Raw genomic sequence first — 21,212 nt, 5'->3', positions numbered from 1 at the left:
AAACTTCAATAAAGAGCGATTTAAAACTTTTTTTAGTTACCCATATTTTTTTTTTTGTAAAAACATCCACTGCACTAATTTGTCATCAATTTCATTTGAATAATATGTTATATGTTATTGTCCTATTGTATGAAAGAGGATTAGGGGCACTAAAAAAACAGAAAAAGTTAACTGATTTTTGAATTTTATTTCAGTATAATGAGAAAAAGAGTCGGACTTCTGATTTTATCTCAGAATTCTAACTTTGATCTCAGAATTCTGACTTGTTTCTCAGAATTTTGACTTTGATCTCAGAATTCTGACTTTATTTCCGAATTCTGACTTTTTTTTCTTAGAATTCTGACTTGTTTCTCAGAATTTTGACTTTAATCTCAGAATTCTGACTTTTTCCTCAGAATTCTGACTTGTTTCTCAGAATTCTGACTTGTTTCTCAGAATTTTGACTTTGATCTCAGACTTCTGACTTTAATTTCACAATTCTCAGAATTCTGACTTTTTTCTGAATTCTGACTTTTTTCCCTCAGAATTCGGACTTGTTTCTCAGAATTTTGAATTTTATCTCAGACTTCTGACTTTAATTTCACAATTCTCAGAATTCTGACTTTTTTCTCAGAATTCTGAGAATTCTGATTTTTTTTCCCCTCAAAATTCTGACTTTAATCTCAGAATTTTGGAGCTTAATGTAGATTGGCACCATGAAGGAAGAGATGTGGGAGCACTCAGCTTCACTGACAAAGATGTTAGTTGTTTGGGAGGTCCAGTAACACATTGGTGGAAAATTATTTAATTAAGTGACTTTTTACGTGCCAGAGCGGTCCCCAGTGATTCGATTTCTTTAATGGAAAAGCAGAAGGTCATTAAAACAAGAGAGCTAATCTCTAAAACAGACAGACGGCTTGATGCTAACATGTAACAAAGTCAAAATTCTGACCTTTTTCCCATATTAAACTGAAATAATATTTAAAACTCAGTTAACATTTTTTATTTTTTTCGGTGGCCCCAATCCTCTTCCATACCATTAAATGATTATGCAATTGTGGAAAATGATTATAAATGATTATAATCAGATTAAATTTTATTTAAAATTTTTTTTCCTAGAGTTATGCTTCCTTTTTCGTTTACCTGGTCTAATTTGAAAGAAAATTAAAATCTCTTAATTTTCTTGTTATAAATGTATTCTTATTTTTCTTGCGAAATTAGAGTTAGACAAATTAGTTTTTTTAAGTCACTCACTAAAAATGTATGTATTAATCTAGGCCCATTTAAAAATCCCAAAATGAGATACCAGAAAATGAAGTCGGTTTATCTTAAAATATCCACAACCAAAGTAAAGGTATAAAAATATAACAACACTTTTAAGTAAAGTTTGTTCGGAGTTGTTCGGTCCTTAGAAGTTTGAACTCCATAGATGTTGAAACAGAGCTGCGCTGTTTTAGTCAATGTATAAAAAAAACAGTGATTTTCAAATGTGAAAGATTAGATTTAATGTAAATATTGGGCTGTTTATACATTTGTTTGAAAAATGTCAAAGGATTGTATTGACATGAAATAGATTGATTTAAAATAAATTTTATTGATTAATTGCCTTCATTGATCTCACAATGGAGACATTTACTTGTTACATCAGCTCAAATAGTCGAAGAAGAAGAAGAATGTGCCAAAGGAAAAAAAAAGTTATTGCATATTTATTGCACTGGGTGTTAAATATAGAGAAACAGGTTATTGCACAGGGTGTTTACATGGGTATTTATGGATATTTACATATATAGTTATTGCACAGATGTCTGATATAAAGAAACGGGTTATTGCACAGGGTATCAAAAAGTAAATTGCACATTATACATTGCACAGCTTCTCTACAGTCTGGTGCAGAGGGTGGAATGAGTTTTCCATAATGGATGTAAACTTGGACAACACCTTCCTCTCAGCCACTTCCTCCACTGAGTCCAGAGTGCAGCCCAGGACAGAAGCGGCCTTTCTCACCAGTTTGTTCAATCCCTTTCTGCCCTGCTCTACCCAGAGACTGCAAAAAGATTGGACCTGAATGTTTAGTAAAATTCCCCTGACATTTGTTATTATTTGGCACACATGGCACTAATAGGTTACTCATATGTCCATATTTAAAAAAATTAAGTAAGTACTTAAAAGCTGGAGCTGTTTCACTGATACATCAGATGATAAACTTACATGCAGCGCCACCTGGTTTGTATGAACCGCATTGCAAAAAGGGACATCTCTTTTTTTTTTTTTTTTTTTGAATTATATATATATATATATATATATATATATATATATATATATATATATATATATATATATATATATATATATATATATATATATATATATATATATATATATATATAGACATGTCAGACTTTAACAAAAGAGACTAATTTAGATCACTTTTAACCAAAATGCAATGTTAAAATTTTGTAAATCATCAGTTCCTTTTAGATTTATTTTTAGTTTTATTTTGTAGATTGATTATACTTAACAAAGTTTAATGCCATGATCTATCAATTTAATATTTAGGAACTGTTTAGATTACTTTGGTAAAGTTTAGAGCCACCATTAAATTTAGAAGATTAGGAACATGTGTTAAAGGAATAGTACACCCAAAACATGATTAGCCTTCATTTTCTACTCACCCCCATGCTGAACAACACTCTGGAGTACTTTTTTGATATCTCAAATGCATCTGGAGATCTGGGAGGCTTCTTGCTGTCTGCTGACATTCAAATAATGGAGGTCTATGGTGCCCGAGGCAGAAAGGTCCATAAAAGTCCACAAAAAACGTGTCAATATTCCTCCATACTGCTCGTCCAATGTATTCCAAGTGTCCTGAGTGGGTAGCATCCAGAATTTACTCGAAACGAAGTCATTCAGAATGTTTTTAGAGCATAAACAGTAGTGTATAGGATTTCCTGAAAGCGCCTTCACGAGTCTACGGAAATCGCGGCAGACCAAACCAGATGAAAGTGCGCATTCAGCTCGGCAAAGAACTCATGCTCTTCCTCAACACTGAAGTCCTCAGACATTTTTCTTTCGTTGTTTCTTTCTTTGCACAGGTAAACACAGCACATTTCTTCTTCTACGCTTGCATTATCGGCAGAGCAGACGCTGAATGCGCACTTTCATCTGGTTTGGTCTGCCGGCTTCCGTAGCATCGTGAACGCGCAGGTGCGCGCTTTCAGGAAATCCTATACACTACTGTTTATGCTCTAAAAACATTCTAAATGACTTTGTTTCGAGTAAGTTCTGGATGCTACCCACTCAGGACACTTGGAATACATTGGACGAGCAGTATGGAGGAATATTGACATGTTTTTTTGTGGACCTTTATGGACCTTTCTGTCTCGGGCGCCACAGACCTCCATTATTTGAATGTCAGCAGACAGCAAGAAGCCTCCCAGATCTCCAGATGCATTTGAGATATCAAAAAAGTACTCCAGAGTGTTGTTCAGCATGGGGGTGAGTAGAAAATGAAGGCTAATCATGTTTTGGGTGCACTATTCCTTTAAGGGCAGGGAAGTTGGGTTTTTCTTTTGCTTGTTCAAATGCCTGCTGTGAGGATGGGAGGTGGTAAAAAAATATTTATTTTCCTATTTTGATCATTTTTTTTGAAGGCTGTAACTGAACATTAAGTTAACTTTCGTATTTATTTAAAGCTACAGTGTGTAATTTTCAGCGACATCTAGCGGTCAGACTGCAGACTGCAGCAACATGAACGTCTCCCCCCCACCGCTTCTCCCCCCCAACAGTACGGCGAGAGTTACGGGACAAAATGTCTTCCACGACGTCCGCATCACCTACCTTCTCAAGTGATGAGGTTTGTTTACATAGATAATTTTACAGATAGTATTTCATTAGTCTGTGTAGGGTATAGATTTCATGTAGACTTAAGATAATAAATATACCCGTTATTTTTTCTACGTCGTTGTGACGTTTTGGTGAGCTGCTTTGCATGGTGATATAAACAGACGAAGGAATTGTAGTCATTAGTTTAACAGCGAGATTGTGTTCGCTGGAAGAATATATATTCCCCGTTTACAGAGTCCAAGTCTTGTTTGTGGCACGGGGGTTACAAGGCAAGGAAGAGGGAAAGGAAGAGGGCAGAGAGGCCGGGGTGAGCGTGCAGCTGGGGCCAGGCGAGAGAGGGGAGCCAGCGGGGTGAGAGCAGAGGAGGAAAGGCTTGAAGATCTCCAAAGGAGCCGGAGAGAAGTAACCGAGGTATATATCCAGAAAATTATTTTACAGAAAATTACTGAATCATTACCTGTGAAACGTCAGGGACGTTGCTGAATAAGTATACTGGAGAGGAACAGCATCATCACGCAGCATGTTATTGTTTTAGACAGGTCTGAGCATCCTGTACTCCAAAAACTGCAGTGATATTAGACAATTGTGTGTATAGGATTAATTACCTGTCCAAGAGAAAACTGGCAACTTGAGCGTCACTTTGAAAACCTTTTTCCTCCATCAGTGACTTCCATCGTGTAAATGCCGTGCCAATGTTGATCCGTGTTTTTTGTCGTTTCTTGTCACTCTTGCGTTTATTCTCGTCGTGTTTCCGCTTCTTAGATGACGGGGGTTCGGTGTCCGCAGTTTGCAAAGTCACTCACGCCTGCCGCCTTGTTTACCTTTCTTGTTACCGAGGCGCAGTATACCTGCTTCTTCTTCTTCTTTGGTTTCCGGCAGACTAAACGCTTCTCAGGCATAATACTGCCATCTACTGTTCAGTACCGTCTCAGTTCATCTCTCTCAACTTGCCGTAGTTATTTTCGAGCGTCATGGGAGATCTCGCAATCGCTAGTTTGTTGCCTCTGCGCTGCCGTAGCGCAAAGATGTCAGCCTCCATGGCTGCGAGACCCGCTCCTATGTAATTATAAATAACGAATTCTAAGGCAACGCAAATGTTATGGTTAAAAGGCTGAGCTCATAGGTGATGATAAATAACATAGTTATGTATAATATATTAAATTTCTGAATTTATATGCCTGTAATTATTACACACTGTAGCTTTAAGCTGTAAGATATTATTTGTTATATTCTGCCTTCATTTTGTTTTTTGCTGGAATTAAGTCACACATATTTGTCCAAGTCAGAAGTGCGTATATGAAACGCCACCTGTTGCCACTCACTGCCTTCAGGAACAAACCAGAAGGCACTGACTGGCTTCTGGTTTTGGAACATGGAAGGCAGCAACAGACAAACTCAAACATTTCCAGATACGCCAGACCTTAATCTGACCTGCTAAAATAAAAAATAAATAAATAAGTAAATAAAAAAACAAGTTCTGAGGGAAATCTGTGTGTGTTTAACCTGAAGTAAGAGGCCAGCTGACTGTGGGAGGTATGGAGAGATGGATGGATGGATAGACAGATGGATGAGGGCTTTCTGTTAATCATTAATAAAGTGGATTAGCTCAATCTTCTGTAAATATGATGAACGCATCCACAGCTTCATTAGCTCTTCCCTCCCTCAGCACAGCTTCAGTTTCCTAAAAATTCTGGACCTGATGCTTGTGATCTTCATCTTTTACCTGGATTTCTGACTGACTGGCTGAGAAGTAACCTTTATGGTTTATTCATGGATCAGCGGATGAAAACTTTCATTTTATTCAATTAAGTCAACTTTCCTTTTTTCTTTTTACTTTTTTCGCACCATGCCGATGAAACGCAGCAGCGAGAGTTCGACCAGAAGTGAAATGTTTCTTATTCACTCTTTTACAAAGACTTTACGCAGCTCATCAGAGGAAACACACTCAGATTTTAACGGTCAAACACCTTTTCATCAGGAAGATGATTCTGGGATTAAGTCAGGTTTGCATCACTCTCTGTTCATTCTTCTCAGACTGCATGAAGTTTAAACTAATCACTGTTTGAATAATTAAAAAATCAAACTGATACAGTTTTTTTTTTCCTGTTACTGATGATTTAATTCAAACTTGAAAAGAAGGAAGGGCACCAAACAACCAAAGGGTGGCGCTACAACTTAACAGCAATTACTTTATTAGTTTTTAAAAGGTATTGTGAAGAATTAAACTCAGTAAATTATAAAATTTCTATATGGAGAAGAAAATTAAATGTTGTTTTTTTTTTTTTTTTTGCCAGGGAAATATGTTTCACATCAGACCATAATCTGCAAAAAACTATACACAACAGAGTAAATAATATGATTTATTTGAATTAAATGCCTGTAACCTGTAAAATGCACCAGATCCATACAATGGATAAGAAAGTATTTTGTTCCAAAAAGAAAAAGACACAATATTTCCTTCCTATAATACATTTTTAATCCATAGGTCTCATATAGAAAAAAAAAAGATTTAGCTTGTTTTAAGGTTACTTAAGTTGAAATGGGAAATAGATGTAGTTTAGATGTAGGTTTAATTTAAATCAACTCTACACGGCCACCTAAAAAGAAGCAAATCTTCTTATAATCTTCGTTTTAGGTTCATATATATGTTCCTTTTCTTTGGTTGTATTTATTGAAAAAAATGCTTATTGTTTAGTTAACACTATATTAAATGCTGCCCTTCACTGTAAAGCATTTAACCATTAAGATTTTTAAGGTTTCAAATTTGCCGTTTCCTTGAATCTTTTGAATCCTGAATGATGGATGAACTGCTGACTTATGATTATCTTAAAAAACATGAATTAAATCCTCACACAGAGGTTGGTCTAGTGATGATATTCCCTTTATGCAACCTTTAATTAAACAAGTAGAATTATAGATGCTTCGTTGTAAAATAATTTAGCGAATACAAGGACATTTATGAGGTTTTAGACAAAATTTCTCAGTTATTCCAGGCTGTATGCTGTCATGTTAAAGGAAAAAAAAAAAGAAAAACTGCACATGTTGCATAATCCAATCATGTGATCTTGTAACTCCAACACTGATGGAGAGAAACACAGCCTCTAGAGGGAAGAAGAGCAGCCATATGTGAACTTAAACAAGTGATGCACTGCAAAAACAATCTAGAAATGAGCAAAAATTTCTTAAATTAAGTGTATTTACCATTCATATGAGTAGGTTAATTAAATGATACGCCAATGGAACGAGCATTTTTATACTTAAAACAAGATACTTAGATAAAATCCACTTTTAAATAAGACAATCCTATTGTGTTTTCTTATTTTAAATGTAAACCGTCTTGTTCTATTGGCAAAGTGTCTCTTTTACCTCATCAATTCAAGAACAAATGCATTTATTTTAAGAAAAAATGACTCATCTAGATTTAGATTTTTTTCAAGTGTGGAGTGACCAGTAGTGATTAACATGTAGGAAATAAAAGTAAAAAAAAATAAAAATCAAGATTTAAAGACAACTGTAAATGATATATTATTAAAAAAAAAAAGAACAGAAACAATTGGGATCGAACCTTTTTAGAGAGTACAGAAATTTCCTTTATAATTCAACTGAAAAAGAAAATCTGTTTTAGACAAAAATGACAATACTAAAACAATAAAGAACCACCATTACTAAAACACACACACAAAAAAAATAGAATTACACTGAAAACAAAAAGTCCATCACTAACATATACGATCAACCAAAAAGTAAAATTTTTGAACTGTAGGAGGAAGTGGGTGTACCTGGTGAGAACCCACAGATACACAGAGATAACATCCAAATTCCCAGCATGGAGTTTAAGCCCATGATGCCAAATAATGGGAAAATACACGCATAAGAAAACCTTAAAAACATACTTTACAGTTCCATTGGTCAAACTTGTGTCAACATCTTAAAGCTAATTTTTTGTTGAACCTCTTTTTTGATTCAGTTTAATCAGTCCTAAACTAATGCCTACATTTAGTAGCTAACCTGAATTATCTAAGATGCATCGGTGACATTTAACCTAATTTAGCTGATAAACCTAAAGTTTGCAAGAAGGTTGAAACAAAGAATCAACAATATCTTGCAGGAAAATGGTAACCATCAAGAGAAGAGTACCATAAAATAAACCTGTATATATTTATCAGTAAAATATAGATGGAAATCACAAACAGACAAAAATAACCTGTTTAAATATATAAAGCAATTTTTCAAATGACATCATTACACTGCAAAAAAGGAAAATCTATACAAGTGTAATAAACTTGAATTCAGCATTTTGGTCTTAATACACTTGTTTTTCAATGTATTTTCTTAGTAAGACTGAATATTGTTAAGATGATTTGATTTTTTCATCCTAACTAGATAATAAAACTAATTCTTAGCAGCTTTTTTCTTAAAATAGCACACATTGCAGACTGAGTCGTGTTAACATTTAGACTGTGAGTACATTTTTTACTTGTTTCAAGACAATAAGACAATCCATATTAACCTGTTTTAAGAACTGACCCCATCTCAAGCCTGTTGTATGCTTGTTTTGAGCAATAATTGGTTATTAAATTCTAAGCAATAATGACTAATAAATGAGAATACATTGCTTAAAATAACATAAAAAGATTTTTTTACTTGATTTAAGTTTTTTGGATGCTTACTACTTGGATATTATGTTCTTGTTTTAAGAAATCTTACCAAGTCTCATTTGCTTGCTGCACTGGCAGATTATTTTGCTCAAAATAAGCAATTATTCACTTAAAACACTATATTTTTCTCTAATTTTTTAGAAGGCATTTTTTGTTGTGTAAAAGAAAATGGTTCCCAAACAGACTTGTCTCTACTGCTCCCCTCGTCATTCTGGCATAATGAACTATGATGAAGTCAAACTTCGTTAGCCGCTCCCAGAACAGTTGCTGCCTTTACTTGCAGAATCAGGAATTTGCTTGAACAGAAACTGTACGACGACATGAAGTACACTGCAAAAACCATAGAGAAATAAGTACAAAATTTCTTAAAATAAGTGTATTTACCCTTAATTTTAGTAGGTAAATAAGACGATTTGCCAATGGAATCAGTATTTCTACTCCTAAAATAAGACAATTAGATAATATTCACTTGAAATAAGACAAAGCATTTTTTTGTTCTTATTTTAAATGTAAATTGTCTTGTTCCATTGGCAAAATGTCTTACTTATCTCCTCAATTCAAGACAAAATTTACTCAATTTAAGCAAAAATAACTCATACAGATTTTCATTTTTTGCAGTGTAGGCTGAAAGATCTCATCAATCTTTAGGGAATAGGAAATATTCAGGCCAGTCAAAAGAAGCTGGATATCATGCAGCACCTCAATGGACCAAAGTGAGAATCGTAATCAGCAAATGGAGAAAACCAAAGAGTGATGAACTTTCTCTACCAAAATGACTCTAAGAGGGGAGCAATTCTTCCTCTGAGGAGTTAAAAAAAATCTGAAATAACAGTAACATCCAAAGCAGCTCCATTGTACCTGAGTTAAGGTCAGAGTTTATAAAGCTAAATAATGAAAAAGGGTGAAGTATTAAGAAAAACAGCCAATAGGGGAAAAAAATACCCAAAAAAAGTTCTTTAAGCTATGGAATCAATAGTGGAACTTTATTAAGTGTGTGATTAATATTACATCTGGCTTAATACTGTTAGGATAATTGTCACTAATGATGTGTGAGTTTATTACACCTTAATATTAGCTGCCTGTTGGGTGTCAGAACTGATGTTTTCTATAATAGTTTATCTAATTAAGACAGTTCCTCTGTCTGGACATACGGTTATAATCTTCATTCTGTACGTAGCAAAGATTTGGAAATGGAATGAGAGCGGTGTCCTTCAGCAAAGAACAAAGTGTAATATTTAGATAAAGCTGGAGCCATGGGTGTCTCCTCATCTGCTAACGTCTATGATGTAATGATGTGACGATGTGGCAGACTGGAGATGTATAAAATGCCTTTTTACATGTTAATCGTGGCCACTTCCTGAGAGGTGAGCCTGAGCGGTGAGCAGCTGCCTTCTGTAAAATCTAAGCAATTTCTCTGATCTGAGTAAGATTACAATTTCTATCTGTCAGGTCTAAGCACCTAAAACATCAAACATACATGCAGGTAAAGAAAGAAGGCACAGAGACAATTAATTTAGTTTTACTTGCGAGGAGAGCAAGAAGGAGACTGCGGAGTTTACAAATCTCCACCTCACTTTGCAGTCCCAGCGTTCTGCTCGCTATTTATTAGAAATCAGGGGTCCCTTGTTACAACCGCTGAGACTGCTCTAGAGAACAGAAACAACATGAAAAATTCAGACTTGCAGTCTCAGTAAACATCCTATAAATGTCAGGGTTCAGTCAAAGTCCAAGCGGTTCACTGGAAAAAATTGAAAGCTAGATAAGAAGTTTTTTTCTTAAAATAAGGGCATTTATTCTTGGATTGAGGAGATAAAAGGTACATTTTGCCAATGGAATGAGACAATTTACACTTAATGCTGGAAAAAAAAATCAAAATCTAGATAAGTCATTTTTTCTTAAAATAAGTGCATTTATTCTTGGATTGAGGAGGTAAAGGAGACATTTTGCCAATGGAACAAGACAATTTACACCTAAAATTAGAATACGCAATTGCATTGTCTTATTTCAAGTGCATATTATCTAAAAAATCTTATTTTAAGAGTAAAATTGCTCATTCCATTGGCAAACCATCTCATTTACCTGCTCAAATTAAGGGTAAATACACTTAATTTAAGAAATGTTTTACTCATTTTTAGATCGTTTTTGCAGTGAAGATAAGAAAACACAATTGCGTTGTCTTATTTCAAGTGCATATTATCTAATTATCTTATTTTAAGAGTAAAAATACTCATTCCATTGGCAAACTATCTCATTTACCTACTCAAATTAAGGATAAACACACTAAATTTAAGCAATTTTTTACTTATTTCTATATCTTTTTTACCAAAGTTCAGCAGATCGAGTGCTTTCCGTAAATCAACCACAACCTCCCCAAAAGCAAGTTCACAAATCACAGTATACTTCAGAAAAGGTGGCTGTGAAAACATCAGAGATGGCAAAAGTACTCACTTTCCTTACTTGAGTAAAAGTACAGATACTTGTGTTAAAAAATACTCTGGTAAAAGTGGAAGTACTGATTAAACTTCTTTACTCAAGTAAAAGTAACAAAGTACAGGCTTGTAAATTTACTTAAAGTATAAAAGTAAAAGTAGAAACCACTTTTTTCATGCCGTTGCCTACATTTTAAATGGATGTCTGCCAATAGGACTAGATCTCCGTTGTGTTCATTTTCAATCATCTGGTCGTCCATACGCTGATGACATGAAAAATAATAACGGTAACTCCATTGAAATTATTCAAAACTAAAGTAACGAGCCAATTTTTTAAAATGTAAGGAGTAGAAAGTACAGATATTTGTTTAAAAATGTAAGGAGTAGAAGTAAAAAGTCGCCATAAAAATAAGTAGTAAAGTAAAGTAAAAATATCAGAAAAATCTACTTGAATACAGTAACGAAGTATTTGTACTTCGTTACTTCCCATCTCTGGAAAACATGCACAAAGCAAACAGCTTTATCCATGATAACACTACACAGATACATTTATATGCAAATATTCTAACATTATCAGAATCTGTTTTCATGTCTCCTGGTTATTTAATGCATATAAGTTATGAAGTATTATCTAAAGAGTTTGTCCTGAGTGATAACCATTTAGGAAAAAGAACCGGTGAGAGAAAGCTTCAAGGTGCAGACACAGCTATCCCCTTGAACCCTACGGACCCACCGGTGGGTCCAGCTGCTACGTGACCTCGTAATTTTACCAAACCCCCAGTATTGATGTAAAAAACATATTTGGCACAGTTTGGTGACATTTATGGATAAATGTGCCAAAATGGCCTCTCCGCCTAAGAAATTTCTCACTAATACCATTCTAAAATAAATATGATTCATCTGATTGAGTCCAAATTTGGTATATTTTTACACAACATTTAGATTTAAAATACTGTACTACTTTTTTGTGCTATAAATAATATTTTGGTAGTGTTTTGCAAGGTTTATTTCAAAGAAAATTTTGGCGAGGTTCAAAAAATGCAAAATATTTTGTATTGTGTCCCTTATATTTCAGGCAGGGTCAAAGCTACAATGGTTCTGACACCAGAAAACCATTCTATGACATCTTACCTTTACAGACGTACCAAAAGTTTCTTCTTAAATCTAATAGCTGTGAGGCTATAAGTTATTTACTTTTGTGTGTTTTTGTCAGGCAGAAATTTATTAATACCCCCTTAGGGTGTAAGAGGCTATTGTGCAGATAACAATAGAACAGCTTAGGAAAAAAAAAAAAATGCCAGGCAATAATGATGGTCGATTACTGGCTTACAGAACTTGCTGCGATTGGTCCAGTGATTCTGCACTGCAAAAACGATCTAGGAATAAGTAAAAAATTTCTTAAATTAAGTGTATTCACCCTTAATTTGAGCAGGTAAATGAGATAGTTTGCCAATGGAATGAGCAATTTTACTCTTGAAATAAGATAATTAGATAAAATGCACTTGAAATAAGACAATGCAATTGTGTTTTCTTATTTTAAGTGTAAATTCTCTTGTTCCATTGGCAAAATGTCTCTTTTACCTCCTCAATTCAAGAACAAATGCACTTATTTTAATAAAAAATGACTTAGCTAGATTTAAATTTTTTGCAGTGTGCATCTTACCAGGAAATCCTGAAGGAACATCTCTGTGGTGCACCAGTTATGAATAGAGAAAACTACAACAAAAAATATGTTATACATATGTTGTACATGGAAAAATCTCCTGTGATGCTGGAAAAAGAAAAAAGACGCTAAAAAAAAGAATCAGAGTTCAACCATTGACCAATGATATTTAATTAAAAATCACTTTTTCAAATGTTGGCCAAGTTGGTTGGATTATCTCTCCAACTTCATTTGAAAACACAATTTTTTTTTATTTATTCAACTTGAATTATATGTAATATTAGAAGCAAAGTAATTTGAACGTAGGAAATACATTCTTGAAGTTTTATACTGAAGAAGGCTGAATGCAAAGTTAAATGATATATTGCTTCAAAACAGCATTAAGATTTACACTATTTCTTATCAGAATAACCTGATTAAATATTATCCCAACATTATAATTTGGACAATTTTTAAAGGACATTTTTAACAGTAATTACACACTTTATTTTGTAGAAGGGCTTATTATTTATAATAATGACCATCCATCCATCCATTTTCTGACATGCTTGTCCCTGCTGGGGTCGCGAGGGGTGCTGGTGCCTATCTCCAGCTGTCAATGGGCGAGAGGCGGCTACACCATGGGCGGTTCTAGACAGGGGCCAAAGGGGGGCCACTGCCCCTGTAGATCAAGTCCTGGCCCCTGTTTTGGCCCCTGCACTGAAGACATAATACTCAAAGAAATTCTTATGATGCACTGGAATAGACATGGTTACTGACAGGTCCTTTGGATTTATTAAATTTTTTTTTCCTTTACAAATTATGTTTTACTAATTATTTAAAAACAATAAAGTGATAGCTTCAGCGGTATTGTGATAGGATCCCAGTTTTCACTTGTTTTCAAAACAAACTTAAAAAAATGCTCTAATTTTGACAGCTTAATTATTTTTTTTTCTTGATTTGTTATTCTGATTTTATAGACAACAGTCATTTTAACTTAAATTAAGTCAAACATATGTAAAATTACTAAATTATGAAAGTTTATTGACCTAATAAGAGATATAATTTTAATTAAACCTAATTGAAAAGAAATTTCACTTCATGCAGCTCTCTTAATATACGTATTTTAACCCCTTGTCCTGCTTTTTATTTCATGGTTTTCTGTGCCCCCCTGGAAAACATGCTGGCCCCCTCCTGGTCCCGTGGTACATTTAGTCTAGAACCGCCACTGGGCTACACCCTAGACGCCTAGAACTTATACCTAATGTTCTAAATAAAAAACATAAAGAAATAATTTCAAATATACCAAGTAATAACTGGGTTACACTGAAGGTCTGCAAGCCTCAGAAAAGATTGGTTGATTCTTTTCAACATTATCATCATATTATTTACTTTTGGTCCATGCCTTTAAACAATCAAACTGGGAAGATTAATAAAAGCACAAATATTTCTAAGATTGGATAAGAGAAAACCAATCAACCTTCAGATGGAAATGAAAGCTGCAAAGTTAATGAGGAATGCCCTGGAGGCTTAGTAATAAACACTGAATCTCAAGTAAAATTGAAAAAATACTCTTCAAATCTTCCATTAGTGGAAAAAATGTTACAATAATTGCAAAAAAAAGGTGATAAGAAGGACTTTAATGAACTAATTTAGCAGATAAAAAATATATACACACACCCCACAGCAACATTCAGCTCCCCTCATTATCACAGCACATTTAGAAAAACATCAGTTGGAGCCTTTTTTTTAAACAGACTCATGCTTGGACATTGTTTCAGCTCTTTTTGGAGTTTATTCCAGACCTTCACACCACTGACCGAAATGCACATTCTCTTCTTTGGTGGTTCGAACCCTCAAGGTTCTGAAGTTAAGATTTTCCCTGTGGTCAGTCCCTGCAGTTCTTTATTTATCCTATTTTTAAAATGCCACGACTCTAATTACAAGCAAGTTTGACGTTTTTCATGATTGTAACGGCAGTTTATTAAATTCTTAAACCCTGTATTTTGGTAGCAGCGTTTTTTTTTTAACTTTCTTTAGAGAAAAACAAACAAATCATGATGTTCTTTCCAGCATCTCTGTCAGGAAACGAGAAAAGGGCAAAGAAATGCATAAAGAACATTTCATTAAAAATACCAATTAACACCTACTTGGTCAGCGTTTGTGTCACATTCTATTTATTTACCAAATAGTCAGTTAATCAAAGTTATTCCAGTTATGATTAAAGTTGCATTCTAAAAAACAAATAAAGTCTCAGAGTTTTCTATGCAGGTCATATTTAGCTTTCTAACAATAAGACAAATAAATAAATCCCTATGATTAAAATTAGACACTGATTAACCAACTTGTCGTGTTTCTTTTGCAGAAGACGGCAACGAGACGCCGTCATCTGAAGACGAACACGATCTGTTGGACTTGAACTCTGACCTGAGGATGAAACAGAGCATGAGTTCCAGGAAAACCATCAGTCAGATAATTAAGGACAAGAAGAAACAAACGCAGCTAACTCTGCAGTGGTAAGAGCAACACCTCTGGTCATGCTATATGGTGCATGCATACAAATTTTGCAATCAAATCACAATAGTACTTTTCTATTGTGTATAGTAGTACTCTTCTCACTCTACTGCAAAACATTGGACAAACTTTATTTATTTGCATCTTCAAAATGATTTATTTTTGTCAAATATGCCAAGATAACAAGATTTTTTTGTTAGTTCTTCAAGTTCATAAGTTACAGCCATTATCATTAGTGTTTGGTAGGATTAGGTTTTAAACCACATGATTTGGGTCAACATGTTTCTCCCATCATTTAATTAAAAATGATGGCCCATTCCTGCAGACAGAACATGTAACCAGGCATCCTTGGTCTAATAAACCTTTTCTATGGGCAAAGACCGCGGCTTATTGACGGTCCTTTTAAAACATTACCTTTGAGATCTTTAAGGGCTCTTTGTGATAACTGTCTTTGTAATTGTCTAAAGCTAGAGATTAATTTCTCTTCATTTAACTTATCCCCCTGTGGATGGGGGTGGGTTACCATTGAGTAGTAGCTGTGAGTTTTCTGGTGCTAAGGGTCTTGTTCAGGAAGCAGTAGTAGGAGTCTGTAGGATTTAAAAAAGTGAATTTGCTGCCTGCTCTAATCTAATTAACCGGTCCCAAAGTCAGACAAGATCTCCTCTCACTACAAGATGTTAACCCTGATCTCTAAAATCAAAAGCACAGATCTTCTTTGCTTTACTATGGAGAACATGAACACATATTTGTGGCAAAGCGTAAAGATGTTGCCTCGGTGAGTTAACATCATGTTTTCTCTTCATGATGGCATGTTTTGTTAAATAATATTTGCATCCATCCATCCATCCATCCATCCATCCATCCATCCATCCATCCATCCATCCATCCATCCATCCATCCATCCATCCATCCATCCATCCATCCATCCATCCATCCATCCATCCATCCATCCATCCATCCATCCATCCATCCATCCATGTTCTTATGCCGGGTGGCGGAGGCAGCAGTCTAAGCAGAGATTCCCAGATCCACACACACTTCCTCCAGCTCTGGGGACCCCGAGGTGACACCAGGCCAGCTAAGAGACATAATCCCTCCAGCGTGTCCTGGGCCTTCCAAGAGACCTCCTCTCAATGGGACATGCCTGGAACACCTCCCGAGGGACGCGACCAGGAAGCATCCGGAACAGATGCCCGAGCCACAGATGCCCGAGCCACTCTACTTGCGTAACTGAGCTCTTCACCCGATCTCGAAGGGTGCGCCGAGCCACCCTGTGAAGGAAACCTATTCCAGCCGCTGTTATTCGTGATCTTGTCCTTTCGGTCATTACCCAGATCTCATGACCATAGGTGAGGGTGGGAACGTAGATGAATTTGTAAATTGAGTCCGATACAGCAACCGCATCACTGCCAACGGCGCATCAATCGGTCTATCGATCTCATGCTCCATCCGTCCCTCACTCATGAACAAGACCCCGAGATACTTGAACTCCTCCACTTGAGACAAGGATTCTCCACCGACCTGAAGAGGGGAGTCCACATTTCTCCGGTGGAGAACCATGGCCTCAGATTTGCTTCACATGCTGCAAACTGCTCCAGTGCATTTTGGAGGTCGTGGTTTGATGAGGCCAACAGGACGACATCATCTGCAAACAGCAGAGACGATATCCCTCGCTGCACCTAGAAATTAACAGAACCGGTGACAAAGGGCAGCCCTGGAGGAGCCCAACATGCACCGGGAATTATATTTTAATACAGTGTGTTTAAATCTCTAGTTTTAGCTACACATACCTCAGACAATGATCCAAGTTATCATCTCAGAGGAACACCATAGGGTTTTATTAAATGTTGTGTTACAGTTTAGCTATTACTATCATTTCATACAGACACCCAAATCTTCTGGTCATAACTGTCTGATACGGAAGAGGATTAGGGCCACTGAAAAAGAAAAAAAAGTTAACTGATTTTTAAATTTGATTTCAGTTTAATATGGGAAAAAAGTCAGAATTCTGATTTTTTCCTCAGAATTCTGACTTTAATCTCAGAATTCTGACTTTTTTCTCAGAATTCTGACTTTTTCCTTAGAATTCAGACTTTTTTCTAAGAATTCTGAATTTTTTCTCAGAATTCTGACTTTTTTCTAAGAATTCTGACTTTTTTTCTCAGAATTCTGACTTTTTTTCTCAGAATTAGACAGCTAACAAACATGTTAGCATCAAGCCATAGCCATGTCTGTTTTAGAGACTAGCTCTCTTGTTTTAATGACCTTCTGCTCCTCCATTAATGAGGGGACCCCTCGGGCACGTAAAAAGTTGCCTAATTCCGTCATTTTCCACCATTGTGTCACTGGCCCATCTTTGTCAGTGATGCTGAGCGCTTCCACATCTCAATTCGGAGATTAAAGTCAGAATTTGGAGAAAAAAGTCAGAATTCTGAGAAAAAAATCAGAATTCTGACTTTTTTCCCCATGTTAAACTGAAATAAAATTTAAAAATCAGTTAACTTTGTTTTTTTTTTCTAGTGGCCCTAATCCTCTTCCGTAGTCTGAAAAGCTGCAGTGATACAAAGATTTAGAAAATGGTTTGATTCTATGCAGGAACACATCTGGTTGGGGTCACTTTTTTTTTTACTGGTTCACTCTTTTTAGTCTTCTTATCAGTTTATCTCGTTTTTTCTGGCTATAGGCTTGAGGAGAACTACATCGTGTGTGAAGGGGTGTGTCTGCCTCGTTGTATCCTTTACGCTCACTATCTGGACTTCTGCAGAAAAGAGAAACTAGAGCCAGCCTGCGCTGCTACGTTTGGAAAGGTGGGTTCAATTTTCCAGAAGGCAGTGAAATGTGATAAGAGAAATGAATGGTTAGGAAGGTAAAGTAAGCTTATCTCATCACTGCTCTTATTTGAGGCATTCGGTTTAGTCTATGTTATTTATAAATCTACAACTCCTTAAAATGTAAGGCTTCATGTAGTTATATGTAAAATTTTTAATTGCTCTGATCAAAAAAATAGGCCAAAACAATAAACAATGTCTGAACAACAAAGTCCAACTTTTCTGCTTTAGCAGCTATCAATTAAATGCATTTTATATCAATTATGCTCTAATGATTACTAGGGAAACCAGAAATTTGTATTTCAAAAATCCACCCTAAAGTCCGACTTGAACGAGGAAATACTGAAGATTTTATAGAGCAGACTTGGCTTGATGAAACGGGAGGAATAAAAGGCTAATTTAAAAAGAAATCATGCCTGCTTGCTTAAATTTGCAAAGAAGCAAAGCAAATCTGGAACAATTTGCTCTTCAACTGGGGCCTTAAACCAGCTGTTGGGCACGGTGGTGGAGGGATGCAGACCTGCAACATCCACTATCAAATGTGACCCTGCCCAAACACCAGGCGTCATTTAGACGATGGTTTTAAGGCTAAATCTTGTTGATTTAGTCCAGAAATATTTGTTGAAAATTTGGCTTTGTTTGGTCGGTCTGATTTTCTCACACTTTAGTCCAACAATAGACATTGATTAGAAGTTTCACACACAGTTTTCAACCTTATGGCTTTTCACCCTTCACTTTTCAAGCAAACCTAGACGCTGTTTGGATGTAAATCACGTCGTCTTTTCAATGTCTTTTCAACTTGGTTGATGGGGAAGCAGCCCGACTGACCTCTGACGCTCGTCTCAGAAAGGGACAGTGATTCCCAAATCTGGCTAAAAAACCCCGGCTACAAATTGCTGCAGTGGAACAACTGAAAACCAGATATCCACCTAAGATAATGTTGAGGTTGCATATGAAGAACTCTGTACTCTTCACAGTTTCGTGGTCACGGTTTTTGGTTCGGTTTGATTCCGTATATGTTGTTGTTACACCGAAATCCCATAAAAATTTATGAAATTAATGAAAAAATCCCCCCAAAAATAATGGATTGTAATTATTTTTAATGATCCGCGGAAACCCTGGATCATTTCCGTATGTTTTGCTGCTTTGAATTTAATCATCTCGCTGTAGGCTTTGCTTTGAGCAGGTGGTCTGGAGCGCAGCGGGGGTTGCTGACGGAGTATGCGGGATTTCGGGGTTAGCGTTACATGTTGCTGTTAGTATAAACAAAACGTGTTGTACAATGCTTGCACACTGTTGCACTTTTATCCACAAGTTTCTTTCCGCCGTCATCGTAGGTCACTCTAAATGCAAAGAGCTCCCATACAGCAGACCTATAAAGTGCTGCTGGCGCGTCTTCCAACTCCTGTTCTTTCCCACTCGCCATACCCACACAATTCTCCACAACAACTGATTTTTTTCCCCTGCTACACCCGGCTACGCTGCTTCGCTTCTTCTTCTTGTTTACTACTGGTGGTTGGCTTTGGTCGCAGTACCGCCACCTTCTGCTCGGGAGTGTAAACGCTTCGCCTATGAGAAAATGGAGCAGCGCATGAACCGAACGCAACACACGTGAACCGAACCGAGAAAGTCGAACCGAACGGTTTGGACAGTTTTCATAAATCGTCCCATCCCTATAATACAGTGATCGTTTTTAATGACTCTTAAGGGTTTTTCTTAAAGGTATTGTGGAGGATTTTTGTGAATTTTTGAAAAGACCCGCCCTCTCCACCTTAGAAAAATGCACATGCATGACCCTGCACCCGCTCTAGGGAGGGAAGGCCTATTAAACGCGTGCAAGAGCATGTAGGAGGCCATTTCTCCTCGTGCACGCTCTGTTTAAAAGTTGCCGTTCTCATAGATCATACAAGCTTGCTTTGCCTGAAGGTCCTCCCTAACCCCTAAATCCCTCAATCACTATATAGAGCGAACTCAGTTAACTTACCATGTGGACAGGCTGATCACTGCTTTTTGCTCCCCGTTGGTCACGTAACACCTACTCAGCTGTGCTGTTCCTGCGCCAACATTGTTATTAGTCGCAGCTGTCGGGTAACAACAGCCTATGGCGACAGCTGGCTACTGTGACTTAAAATCCAATAATGCTTTGTGAGGAGAGTGCAAAGCATTCTGGGATATATCTGCCTCTTCTGAGGCCTTTCTTTTCTTGTCATACACTTCGTAGACACCTATTCTCTTACGACCCTCTGCCATTTTCAAAGAACCGCGGTGAGAAAGGTGAACTTCAATGACCTCATGAAACCGTAGCTCACCACAGATATACGCCTCAAAGTTTGCATGTGCAGAAAAAGATAATTTCAATTAGGAGAACCACTTAATTAGATGATCCATCCGAAAATAAAAGACCACCCTCTATATCTTCAACATATAAAAGCTTGAATTTGACTTTGTTTCTTCACCATCTACATAAAAATCAGTTTTTGACTTAAGAGTATAAATTTGGATATTTTTGTCTGATATTAGCATTTTTTTTCTTCTATTGTGCACTGGAAAAACAATCTAGAAAGAATTAAAAATATCTTTAATTAAGTGTACATACCCTTAATTTGAGTACCGGTAGGTAAATGAGATAGTTTGCCAATGGAATTAGTATTTTTACTCTTAAAATAAGATAATTAGATAATATGCACTTAAAATAAGACAATGCAATTGTTTTTTTCATTATTTTATATCTAAATTGTCTTGTTCAATTGGCAGAATGTCTCTTTTATCTCCTCAATTCAAGAAGAAATACACTTATTTTAAGAAAAAATGACTTATTAAGATTTAGATTGTTTCCATTGTGATTGTCTGAGATGTGCGTGCTTTCATCGATTCATTAGTGGATTTAGAAGCTACGCCTTGAGATCAGGTGATCATGCATTGCCGCTCCCTCCATTTGCTTTCCGTCGTTAATGTTTATATCGTTCATAAATGTTTAACTTTTGTTTCAATTTAAACTTATTTGCCATCATTACATCTTTTTCTTTATGTAAATGGAGGAAGGAAAAAACAATATTGGTTTCAAAAATTTGTCCCAAAATACCAAATATTAAGAATCAGTTGGGCTGATGTCCAAATCATCCATAATTTGGATCTCCAGTTTGATCTTCAGCAATCGTATTCCTCTTTTTCTCATCAGACGATCCGGCAAAAGTTTCCCCTTCTGACAACAAGAAGACTTGGCACCAGAGGGCACTCCAAGTAAGAAGGAAATTAACATTCTAGAAAAGCTTCGACAGAAATACAACAAACTCAACTTTATGTGAAATAATGCCTGAGT

General features: G+C 36.0%; 1 protein-coding gene across 1 annotated transcript in view; it reads left to right on the top strand.

The window, feature by feature from the left end:
- Positions 1–5,544: 5,544 nt before the first annotated feature.
- rfx6 (regulatory factor X, 6) overlaps positions 5,545–21,212 on the top strand; it is a 34,808-nt gene continuing 19,140 nt past the window's right edge. The window contains exons 1-4 of the mRNA XM_038272802.1: positions 5,545–5,825; positions 14,917–15,067; positions 17,749–17,872; positions 21,072–21,133. Of these exons, the coding sequence (XP_038128730.1) occupies positions 5,669–5,825; positions 14,917–15,067; positions 17,749–17,872; positions 21,072–21,133 (494 nt within the window). The 5' untranslated portion in view covers positions 5,545–5,668. The remainder of the gene's footprint in view (positions 5,826–14,916; positions 15,068–17,748; positions 17,873–21,071; positions 21,134–21,212) is intronic.

This window comes from Cyprinodon tularosa, unplaced genomic scaffold, assembly GCF_016077235.1.
Source record: "Cyprinodon tularosa strain WSP-4 unplaced genomic scaffold, ASM1607723v1 ctg84, whole genome shotgun sequence".
In the NCBI taxonomy this organism is placed as follows: Eukaryota; Metazoa; Chordata; class Actinopteri; order Cyprinodontiformes; family Cyprinodontidae; genus Cyprinodon; species Cyprinodon tularosa.
This window is presented reverse-complemented; position numbering and strand designations above follow the sequence as displayed.